The sequence below is a fragment of the Cryptomeria japonica genome, chromosome 11 (genome assembly GCF_030272615.1).
Source record: "Cryptomeria japonica chromosome 11, Sugi_1.0, whole genome shotgun sequence".
Taxonomy (NCBI): domain Eukaryota; kingdom Viridiplantae; phylum Streptophyta; class Pinopsida; order Cupressales; family Cupressaceae; genus Cryptomeria; species Cryptomeria japonica.
Genome location: NC_081415.1, coordinates 161,368,957 through 161,381,630, shown reverse-complemented (window position 1 = coordinate 161,381,630; position 12,674 = coordinate 161,368,957). Strand labels below are relative to the sequence as shown.

At 36.0% G+C, this 12,674-nt stretch overlaps 1 protein-coding gene across 3 annotated transcripts in view; it reads right to left on the bottom strand.

Annotated features, from left to right (window-relative positions):
* Positions 1–3,326: 3,326 nt before the first annotated feature.
* Positions 3,327–12,674, bottom strand: part of LOC131066067 (protein-tyrosine sulfotransferase) — a 64,577-nt gene continuing 55,229 nt past the window's right edge. For 2 of the 3 annotated variants that reach the window (XM_058000740.2, XM_058000742.2), the window contains 2 exons: positions 4,233–4,388; positions 3,327–3,678 (listed from right to left, as the gene is read on the bottom strand). In XM_058000740.2, coding sequence (XP_057856723.2) covers positions 3,544–3,678; positions 4,233–4,388 — 291 coding nt within the window. In that variant the 3' untranslated portion in view covers positions 3,327–3,543. The remainder of the gene's footprint in view (positions 3,679–4,232; positions 4,389–12,674) is intronic. The other variant, XM_058000741.2, reaches the window with a different exon arrangement.

Genomic DNA, 12,674 nt, shown 5'->3' with positions numbered 1-12,674 from the left:
AGTTAAAAATCAAGAAGGAATTTCATGATAAAGCTAGGTAGTCCAAATTGCCTTCTTGTTTCTTGAAGCTCAACTTTGATTGGCTTTTAATAATAACCCATGCTTAGCTAGAGCTAGGGGCATTATTAGGGATAACCAAGGTTACTTTTTGGCAAGGGGATCTTTCTCTTTGGGGATATGAATTAATAACAAAGTGAAATGAACTACAAAGGTGGATGGCTTAAATATTGCCTATGCATAGCATTGAAAAAAGTTAAATATGGGAGAAGATTATTTATTGGTTCAAGGTCTATCTAAAAGGGCATGCTTCAATTAGTTAGCAAATTCATCGATAGTTGAGGCCTTATCTATTTGTAATGATTTCAAGTGCATGACTTTTTGCCACTAATACAATAAATTAGCAAATCTCCTCACCAATCATGGGATGGACATTGACCCTGTGTATTTTTTGTTGTTAGATAGTATGAAGGATTTGGATGATCTTGACACAACTGTTCTTTTTGAAGAATCCTCATAGTTATTTCTCTCGCATTAGCTAGTTGAGCAATGAGGATTGTTTGTATAACATTATCTGAATTTTATAAGAAGGCACTCAAGGGATTTGATGCAATCAATCTCATGCTTAAGGAGTATTTATGGGTGATTTTATATCATCTATGAAGCTTGATAAATGTCCTATTGCAATTGCTTTGTAGCTTGGATAGCAATTCATAGGATGTAGCTTTTTAGCCAAGTTTTCTTTTTACTTCATTTTGACAACCACTTTGTGGGATGTTTTAGTATTTGTGTTATGTCATACCTTTCATTTGTTATCAAAGGTATCTTTCAGTGATGGTGCGTGTTTAGAATGGGGTTCTAAGCCCCATTTCTCATGGCACAGGATAAGAAGGGATCAAAACCACGTGATCTCCTTCATGTGTCTAGTAGGAGGTGAAAGTTATTTTTTCTATTATTTGTTATCAAGATCTCTTATTCTAGTGAAATTTGTTTGAGTTAGGAGGGTCTTAGCAATAGAAATTGCAAACCTCATCTAGAAGATAAGGCAGTAGATGGTGTAGTGAGCGATTGGGTATGTGATTATCTCCTTCTTGAGGATATGATGGATGGCAATGTTGTGATTTTGCCTCCTTCTATGGTGGGTAGAATTTTTAAAAATCCAACCATCAAAGGGGAGGTTCATGTCTTGAACAAGCAACTACTAGCAATAAACCACTAACTCCAAATCTTTCATCTTTTAGCCTTCGCATATGATGGAACACTAGAGGTCATGAGTGTTTTCACTTGCGTAGTTTGGGAATGGTTTTTTTTTGCATAGAAAGGCCTCGAGGTGTGATCATTGGTGTCAAATGGTTGTAGCGATTCTCCATATAGTTTGTTATTATTGCCATCAAATATACATGCAACTCATCTCACTTAGATAAATACTTCAACATGTGATTATACAAATAAGTTGTGATTTAAACACATGACATACATTTTGTTAGCTATGTTGTATGCGCAATGGTGCTCTAATTTTAATGGCTCGCATTTATTTGAAAGTAAACAATATTTTGACATTTTTACTATTCTTATATGGTATGGATGCATGCATGATGGCTATACATATATATTCGATACCCATACATGCCCATTATTGTCATGTTAACTTCCCTCAATTATCAAACTAGTGTTGCTTTGCAAGTAAAGGTAAAAACATTTGGATGGCTTCAATCTCTCGCACAACAGATTCTCCAAGGCGTTGCAATGGTATTAAAAAATGGAGAGCTTTTTCCTTAAAATATTCTTTTTTTGTTGGTTCATGTTTGCTTTTAACTCAACCCTTCAATCTTTTTTGCAATGTATGCTTGTTATTTTGTTTCAATGGCACTAGTTAACAATGTTTGGGCTCAATCCCTCTCTTAGTTTGTGTATGTTATTAGTTTCATTATTCTATTCATATATTTTTTGGGGTTCAAATGTTGTATTGGCTCCATCCCCTTGTCTAGTCCTTTGATGAAATTTGTTTTAATCCACATAGCCCTCCACTACAAACTATGAATAAAATTATAAGGCATCTCTTATGAAGGTCTTGGCATAAATCTTAGTTGGGGCATATTAGTTATTTTAATCCAATCTTTAACCAAATTACCAAAATATTTTGTGTTAATGTCTATGGTGGCAATATAAGGCGTTAATGGTTCACTTTTAAAGTTTGCATCATTTCATTTAAATCACAAGTTGAGAGAGAGGACTCTTGTTATCATTCGTTAGGCGGTGAAACAAGTTGTTGGCTAGTTGGTCCCCAATAGATTTTTTGTTATTTTATTTTTTTAGCAATCATCATCTTGTGTTTGAATTATTTGATTATTGTTCATGATTTGCATTTGACTCGTTTGATGAATGACTTGCATGACTAGGTTGGTAGGATCAACTTGAAACTTTTGACTAAAACTTAAGTTAGTTTCCATAGGTGTGGAGGTAAAGATTGGAGTGCCATATATTTATATAATTCCTACTAACATGTCCACATTGGTGACTAGTTGAACTAGACAATATTGAGGCACTTCATTGACTATTAGTAGAGTTGAATAGAAGTGATATTGCTAGATCCATAACTAGTGCTAACATATATTCCCTGCATGTTTGGAATGGTCAATAATTTATTGTATCGCTTTAGAAGTGAGACCTTGGGAATCATTATGGTTATCTTGTTTGTTTTGAGAACCTCTACTAGCATTCTAGAGCTAAAGTTTAAAAGGTTTGATTGTTATATATTTGGATTAGCCTTTGCTAACCCCTATCATAAATGAATATATAGTTAGGTAAATTTGAGCTGTTTTGCCGCCGTGTTTAGCTGCTCATTTATATGTGAATTTGGACCCAAAGGTGAAATATGATGTACAATGGTTCAAAACCTTTAGCACATCTATTTAACTCAACTCAGCCCAATCCAAAAATTGGGAGTTATAAGAGAAAAGCCCTTGATTAAAAAAAAGTATTAAAACAAATCTAGAAATGTCTAAAACATGCATCCTAGTTAAATTTGCTTTAGATACAAGAATTGACATTTTTTTTTTAAAAATTAAAGATGTTTATTAGCAGATCTCATTAAATATTGCCCAAATTTTTATATAAGATATAGACAGAATTACTAGAAGTGCAAGAATTTGCAATTACTAATGGTAAATTCTATGTTTTTTTCTTAATTATTAACCTATTCTAGATAATTTTTCTTAATTTGAATATTGAAAGATTTAACAAATATTTGCATGGCTTTTTGCTTCTATGCAAATAATACTTACAAATACATTTACTAGACCCTTGATATAAATGTGGTGCTTTTGGCAGAGGCAAATTTTAATATTTCTCTTCTAATTTAATGTACATGCCTTACATCAAGGGCAAGACTCTCCAAAATCCTTCATAGGTGCGAGAGTCTTTCCCTATGCCCTTCCCCACTTCACCTTCAAGTACGAGAAGGTTAAATTTAGAAGTCACAGATGTGACAAAAAATGGGAATGAAGAACATATATTATTAAGAATTTAAATATCCAGTAAGAAAAATTACAATTTGATCTTTGAAGATCTCCCTCGAGCAGCTATAAAAACGACTACTGCAAAAATTGGTGCAATCAATACAAATGGCCAAAAGCTACTTAGAGATTGGCAACTTGAGATTCTGCTGTTAAAGTTGTCCTCCTGCTAATTCACATTAACTATCAGTGAAAAAAGGGCAGAATTTATAATACCAAAAAATGGCAAAATAAGTGAATGACCAAAAGCACAAATGGAGCACAATAATTACTAGTTATAATCGCTAAGCAAATTAAAACAGCATCTCAGCATTTTTAATAGGATGGGAAACTCAATTAATACCAAGCAAAAAACAAAAATTGGGACAGATATCCAGATTCCAACCAATACAGTAGAGAACACATCAACAAACTAAATAATTCTGGAGGTGAATGCTTTTGGAAAGTACCCGATTTAAAAGTTGTAACATTTTGTAGAAAACATGCTAGAATGAAGACAACTTTAACTTGTATCATTGCAAACAACATATCATATTACATCCTAAAACAGGCCAATGCAACTAAGAAAAATTGACTTGTTGACATGGATAGTTCAACTTAGCAATAGATGAATATAGAACAAAAATTCAATTCAACCCAACCAGTTAAAATCCAAAGGTAGCACTTAAACGGCATACACATACAAAATTCTAAATTTTATGAGCTGAAAGATTTAGATACCTGTGAACTTGACTCATGTAGAACAAAAGTCTTGTGTTCATTCAAAGCCTTCCGTTGTTGAGAAAATATATTCTGAGCATGTTTAAATAGCTCAACATCAAGACTGTTCAATCTTTCAATTTCTTTTATGGTACTTTCTGGTATACGAGTCCGTTCCTACAAAACAGAATCAAAGTTAACATTGGAGTACCAGTGAACTCATTAACAGAAGATCCTTCAAGCTGTTTAACTGTCTGATTTGAACCCCAAAATATAGCTGCATCCTGCCATAGTATTTCATATTTATTTATTTACTTATATGCTTTGACACACTAACCAACTATTTTGTATAAATGGTGCTTTGAGAGGAGAAGGATTAGAAGTGTATAGCCCTAGGTTAAATTCCAACGTTATGCTCTTTATATGTCAAGGAATACCCAAATTGGGGATAAGAGCAGATTTTCATATGCAATTAACTTTATTTCAAATCTGTGGCTATAGCCCCATTTAAAATATATTTATTAGAGTCACATGAATTCCATCCAGTTTGCATTATATTTCAGATCTGGCAAACTTTAATTCTATGGTGGATTATTCATAGGGAGTTTTTGTAAAACCATTATACATAATGAAATTGGTTTCTAAATTACAAGCACCCGCCTCCACCTCCTAGTAACTAGAATTTTGTCATCAGTGTGAATGTGATTGTGCTACTAGGGATTAGGAATCTTCCCACTTTCTCCTCCTAATAAAAGGGACTGCTATTCTGTCAGTGCGTACCTTCCGAAGGAAAAATGGTAGTACTACAGTATATACGACCATATTTAAAGGCTTAATTGTAATGTCTGTTGAACACTGCCGGATGCTGAGAGTGGAGCTGAATCAGCATGAACTAAACATTACCAATAAAAAATGCCATAGCACATTATTCAATCACATCAATAATGCTGCAAAGTTAATATCAGAGACAGTAAATGCATCCACACAAGAACACTAGATTTTTACATGGAAAACCCAAATTGGGAAAAACCACAGTGAGAATTAAACTCACAATATGTATATCAATTGTTTACAATAAATATGGCCACCAGCCAAAGATCTTACTGCTCTGGACTTGCTAACTAAGGTGGACAACCTTAGGCAAGATACAAAAGGGACTTGCTCAACTAAAGATCACTTCTTCAGGGCAAGGTACACAATACTTGTCCAGATACAATATGAAGTATAATTTGAACTCTAATGGAAAGAGCATCTAACAAATGCTGATAACAGTTCATAGTTTAAGCACTCATTTGACTCTCTTGATATATCTCCGGATTTATAATTTGCTTCAGATTCATACTACTTTTGCACTATCTGTCCTTATCACCACATTATTGTACATACCATTACAAAGCAATTATGACCTCTTTATACCATCCAGACCAATTGTATACATCATGAAGTCGGCTAAGGAAAAGAAAAGGTGTGATGTGTACATTACCACCGGACCAATTGTATACATCATGAAGTCGGCTAAGGAAAAAAAAAGGTGTAATGTGTAAATTACCACCAGACCAAAAACAATCAATTCCACCAATGCAGAATGCACAAAATCGTGTATATTCTTGGCTTCATCAACTGCAAGAGATCTATCCATTTCACATGCTACCAAGTATCCACAAACACCTTTAAGGGGTAGGTCGTTATACACTAATCCTTCATCTGGACCAAAATATGATCACCATATATTCTGGAACCACATCAAGATAATATTACTTGACCTTTTGAACCCCATTGGATAGAGCATGATCATCCGGATAATATCTAATCCATATATACATAAACTGTACACAACCAAACCAGGCTAAGAGATACCAGACTACTTCCGAACATGAGAGTTGACATCAATGACAAGCTAAGGGCATATTGGTAAAATCTTCCCCTTTGTCATTGATGGCAACACTGTGCCAACAATGCTCCAATACATCAAAATCTCTCCCCCTTTACAGCAATGACAAAGGGTGCACTTTCCATCAAACTAACTCCCCCTAAGGATAACAACTTATCAACATAAAAAAAACATGTACAAAGCAAGAAAAGAAAGATCTGAACCACTGACATTCACAGATCTTTTTGCAAGAATGGTGCGCTTTGGCCAGTTAATGCCCTAATGTCATTCTTTGTAATTTTGTAGGGTTTATCTAGGTACATAATGTCTCCATGAATTCTGCTTTAAATAACCCTTGTCTAGTCGGGATCATAAGAAAAATCGAAAAAAACCCTCCAAATGCCTAACTGTAACTTTGTGATGTTCTTGTACTCTCTTGAGAATCGTTCCATCGCTTTCAGACATTTTCTCCCAAAGGTCATTTAAGCTTGCATGGCTCACTTCTCCAATGTCTGCATGAATATAGGCTCAAACATCCTCTATGTATAAACAGTGAATTGGCACACTAGGAAACGCACCTTCCTTATCCTTTACAGCTGCAACAAACGGATATGGCTTCAACACTGGTCGTGGTTTGAGATCATTATCGACGACAACCGAAATCGACATCGTATCTACAACTAGGGCTTGCTTCTTCAAACATAGGATGCACACTATCGCTTCTTCACACGAGAGCTCTCAAATTATCAAATTGCAAGTGATCAAAATAAGCCCGAAAAACTAACATATTCACTTTTCGATGTACTGTTAGTCATAAATGCACCAAACCCTAAAAGATGATAAATACTCTGTTCCAATTGTGGACTTAACAAGATATCCGAAAATCACCGAAAATTCCTCTTCAAGCACTGTAATGCTGAAAACATTCTTCAGCATCAAACTACACGAGGGTTCGTACGATATTTCTTCAAATCTCCCCCTCAAACCTTGCGGTCTGATTAGTTTATGGAAGAGACCTTAGCACCTTCAATAGGTGCGCATCCATTTTCATTCAATTCTTCAACCTTGTCATCGGATTTCTTCACCCAAAGCATTTTCATTTTCTCTTTATCCTGATTGATATCAATTTTTTCTGTCATACCATTAGACTTTTGTGTTCTACGTCTCTAGTGTTTCGCAATATGACCCGTCTTATTACAATTATAGCATACCGAACCTCTCTGAGACTTGCCACTATTCGTGTTAATTTCAAACCTTCTATTAGACCTGCACTCAATTGCTTTGTGTCCATAAGTATTGCAACCATAGCACACTCCATTGAAGGATTAAGCATGACTCAAATTTTTGTATCCATTCCTCATTATCCTACTTCTACATTCAAGATGCTAAAAGGGGGGCTGAATCAGCATGAACTAAGACATTACCAATTAAAGATGCCAAAACACATTACTCATTCACATCAATTATGCTGCAAAGTAAATATCAGAGACAATAAATGTATCCACACAAGAACACCAAATTTTTATGTGGAGAACCCAAATAGGGAAAAACCACAGTGAAAATCAAACTCACAATATGTATATCAACTATTTACAATAAATATGGCCACCGGTCAAAGAGCTTACTGCTCCAAACTTGCTAACTAAGGTGCACAACCTTAGGCAAGATACAAAAGGGACTTGCTCAACTGAAGATCACTTCTTCGGGGCAAGGTACACAATAATTGTCCATATATAACACGAAATATAATTTGAAGTGTAATGGAAAGAGCATCTAACAAATATTGATAACAATTTGCAGTTTAAGCACTCATCTAACTCTTCTAATATATCTTTGGATCTCTAATCTACTTCAGATTCATACTACTTTCACACTATATGTCCTCCTTATCACCACATTATTGTACATACCATTACAAAGCAATTCTGACCTCTTTATACCATCCAGACCAATTGTATACATCATGAAGTTGGCTATGAAAAAAGAAAAAGGTGTAATGTGTGAATTACCACCAGACCAAAAACAATCGATTCCACCAATGCGGAGCACACAAAATCATGTCTATTGTTGACTCCATCAACTACATGAGATCTATCCATTATGCACACCACCAATTATCCACAAACACCTTTACAGGGTAGATCACTATACACTAACCCTTAATCCGAAACAAAATATGATCACCATATATTTCGGAACCACATCAAGATAATATTACTTGACCTTCTGAACCACATTGGATAGAGCATGATCATCCGGACACTATCTAATCCATATATACATACATTGTACACAACCAAACAAAGCTAAGAGATACCGAACTACTTCCAAACCTGAGAGTTGACATCAATGACAAGTTGAGGGCATATTGCATCGATCTCCCCACTTCAAAAAAAAAGATTAATAAATAATAATGATAAAAAAATTAAATACAAAGAACAAAAATAAAATTTCAATTAAAATATAAAAGAATATAATTAAATTAATGAATGGTCAAAAGAGATGGAAGGAAAAGTAGTGACTCCCTCAAACATGAGATATAAAAGGTAGAAGAGAACCTCATTTGAGAAGGGGATAATTTGGGAATCAGAAGTGCAGATCTGATTGTGAAAGGTTGCATCCCTTTCAAAGGGCAGAAATAATGAAGAGTTGCACTCTTTCAAAGGGTGCTAATGGTGAAAGGGTGGTCTCTTGCCAAAGGGCATACATGATGAAGAGGTGTGACCTGTCCCTCACATTGAGAGATATAAAGGAAAGGAATCAAAAGCCTCCAGTGATATCACTGTCAATCATATCAGATCACAACTATTATTAAATTACAGGCAGTAACATCCTTGTTCTTGGTGGTATGCATCGGGATGTGCTTAATATATGAAGCCTGATAATGTTCTTATGCAGAATTTAATAGTAATATTAATATAGACTGCAATATGTATGACAGTGATACTTAATTTCTTATATATTCATAATGCATGAGAAGTTAGTATACTCATAGCCTAATCCTTGATCTTTCGCTAATGCCTTTGTGAGGATAAGTTGGTTTATGTAGGGAAAGGCGGAGTAATTCAGTCACTACATGGGTAAATTCCAAGATGGGTAAGGACATATATTTCTGAAGCCTTGAGGGTGAAACCTGTCGTGAGGTATTCACACATCACCCCATTGCAAATGGGGACCCCACGTTTTGCTTTCTAGGTTGGTCAGCTTAGCTTAGTTGTTAGCGTCATTGTTATTAATCTTTGTATTGAAGGGATATAGTTTCTGAAGTAGCCAAAGGGTTCATCAGGTCAGGTTGTTCTCCTTAGGGTGGAGTGAAGACAGTCGATTGTGAGCAAGAAAGTAGATGGAGAACCCCTGGAATCATCCCTAGGTTTCTTGTGTTATCTAATCATATTTCTAAGCAAACCTTGGATATATGCATAGTGTCCTCTTACGTCCTATCCTTTCTCTAAGTCTAGAGCGAACTTGTTTTGAGGCCCATCCCTTACACCAAAGTCAGAGCGAAATTTATCACAAGGCCTGTCCCTTGCTTCTAATTTGGAGCGAAATTTCTCATAAGGCCCCCTTTTAAAGGTCAATTTGGCATGTTTCATATTGGAGTGGATGAAAGACATGAAGGTTGAGCTAATGAAACAAACGCAAGTGAAAAAGGGTGAATAAAGAGTCTACCTAAGGTCGTGTACCTTGCTCCCCAATTGGAGCGAAATTTGCCTTAGACCCTGTACCTCACTCCAAGTTGAGAGCGAATTTTTTCCTTAGGTCATGTACATTCCCCCTCAATTTGAGCAAATTTTGCATTTAGGTCCCATACCTTGCCAAGGGCCAAGAGCGAATTTGGTTAGATCATGTACCTTGCCTCAAGATTAGGTCGAGTTTGTCTTGAATATGTCCCTTGCATCATTTTTGGAGTAAATTCTTCCACCAAGACAATGTACCCTGCTCCTTAATTTGAGTAAAATTGGTAAAAGCTCGTCCCTCACCACACATTTGGAGCTAATTTTAGTCATGTACCTCACTCAAAGTCTAGAGCGAATTTTTTCTAAGGCATGTACCTTACTCACCATTTAGAGCGAACTTTTTCACAAGGTCGTGTCCCTTGCTAAGGATTGAGAGCGAACTTTTTCACAAGGACATGTACCTTGCTAAGGATTGAGAGCGAACTTTTTCATTAGGTCATGTGCCTTACCCTTCATTGAGAGGGAACTTTTTCATAAAGGCAAGTACCTTGCCCCAACCTTAGAGTGAACTTTTCACAAGGTCATGTACCTTACTCATCTAGTGGAGCGAATTTTTCCAAGGCATGTACCTTGTCCAAGCCTAGAGCGAATTTTACCAAGGCATGTACCTTGTCCAAGCTTGAGAGCAAATTTTTTTAAATCATGTACCTTGCTCTCTATCTTGAGCAAATTCCTCAAGATCAAAACATTTTGGTGCCAAAAATCAATTTAGGAGAGGTTGAAATGTTCAAGTCGGCTTCCCTAAAGGAATAAATTCAATTACATTTGCTCAAAGATCAAGTCGGCTTCACCCTAAAAGGACACATCTCCTCATTAAGACACCTATATAGGAGGACTCAAAGCATTCATTCAATCACCAATTCACAGCAAGTTCTTCCTTCAACAGCGAATTTCATCAGCAAGGCAAGGAACCCAATCAACATCATTAGCAAATCTGATCAGCATATGAGCAAATTTTGTCAATGCAGGAGCGAAATCAGTCAGCATTAAAGCGAGCTTAGACATTGAAGGTGCAGATCCAGTCATCAAGGGGAGCGAATTCCACCACTAAGTAGCCAGATTCATCATATAAGCAGAAGAATTCATCTCCTATACAGCAAACTCCCTTCAACTACAGCAAGTTCACTGACTAATATCACCCCTCTTTTGACCAGATTTAGTAAAAAATTACATAAAATCAGAGTGAGAGATCAATTTAAAACAGGATGTGTGTGAAGATCATATGTTATGTATTTAATACTATGCTTGCTTTGTTTAGCAGATATGCAAAGTAACACCTTGAAGAAATGAGAGGGGGAGGATTGCAAGACCTACACCGCTATGCAGATTCAAAGGAAAGGCTTCATCAACAAACACAAGGAAATCAAGCAAGGGAAAATCTCAAGATCTTCGAAGGCTCTCACCACATCATAGAAGCATGAGGATATCACAGACTATAAAGAAAGATCATCCAGCTACCTTAAGGCACTAGAGCATAAAGGAAGAATAACCTACATGATGGAAGAATGTTTTACAATCTTGAATTCCCAAATCGAAGTCAATGCGATGAAGAGCTACATTCAACCAGTTGTATCATTCATCAAGTATGTCAAGGAAGAATCAATCAAGGTCATCACACAGGCTACATCAAACATGATTGAAGAAGCGGATAGTTTCAGAAGAGTTAATCAAAGTCCACTTCTCATCAGCATTACATTGAGCAAATTGGATAATGTTGAGTATCAAGAGATATTGCTCAATATTCATTCATAATGATAAATCAAGTCTACAAGTGCAAGTTGAAGTGGCATCCTAGGTGGCGTCCCAATCACTATTCCTCCAATCAGAAAGGACCACATCAGCATGACTAGATCCAATGTACCTAGTTCATACATGAAGGCACAAACTTTGATGTACCTACCCTCAATATCTATTGGTCCACATTCTCTGAATGTAATTTTCTCATTGGCTAAGGAGAGTTTGTTGTGACAAACCCTAATTAGGGTTTCATTGTAAAATCTTGGCCATTGATGGAGAATCAATCCTAGCCGTTCATTGTAAATGAGCTCTCTATATAAAGCTCAAGCTCTTCATTTGTAAAGGTTAATAGTGAATAGTTAGTAGCAGAGAAATAGGAGAAGAATAGAATAGCAATTAGAGTAGAGTAGGAGGAGAAAGCAGAAATTGTTGCCTAAGTTGTAAATGAACTCCATTTTCATTGAAGTTATGGTGAGGTGTGTTTTTTCTTTACAATGTGCATGGTCTCTTGTTGGATCTTCATGTTAGATGATAAATAATTAGATTGACTGGAGGAATTTGTTGAATGCATTTGTATGGAATTCGTTTAGTCCATACCACTAGCCTCTTGTTGATTGTAAGGGTGCCTTGCGTGGTCAACTGGAGTGATATGAGCTTAACTTCAAATTGTTATGCGTCCATTGTTCATGCATTAACTTGAATGGTTATCAATGTTAAATGATTATGATTTGAACATCTTTGAAATGTCCTTAGAAGATTGCACTAAACTTGTGTCAAATTGTTCAAGTTGATGGTGAGACCTCACCAGTAGGATTCCATCTAATCATTCACTCATCTTCTTACATTCTAGGCCTTTGAATAGACTCTCTCAACCCTTTATCTTTTGCCATTTTTTCAAATTCAAGGTAGTTTAGGACCGAAAAGCATCACTATATTGCAACATCAGATGACCTAAGTTCGAGCAAATCAAGCATTTAGGCATTCAAACGTAAGTCCCCTTGTGATTCCAGCATAATCACATCAAACCATTGAGCTTATCCACATGTAGTGACCCTACATTCATGAAACTTGGAGTCTTCTCAAGTGATCCTTAAGCTAATCTTCAGCATTTGAGAGATT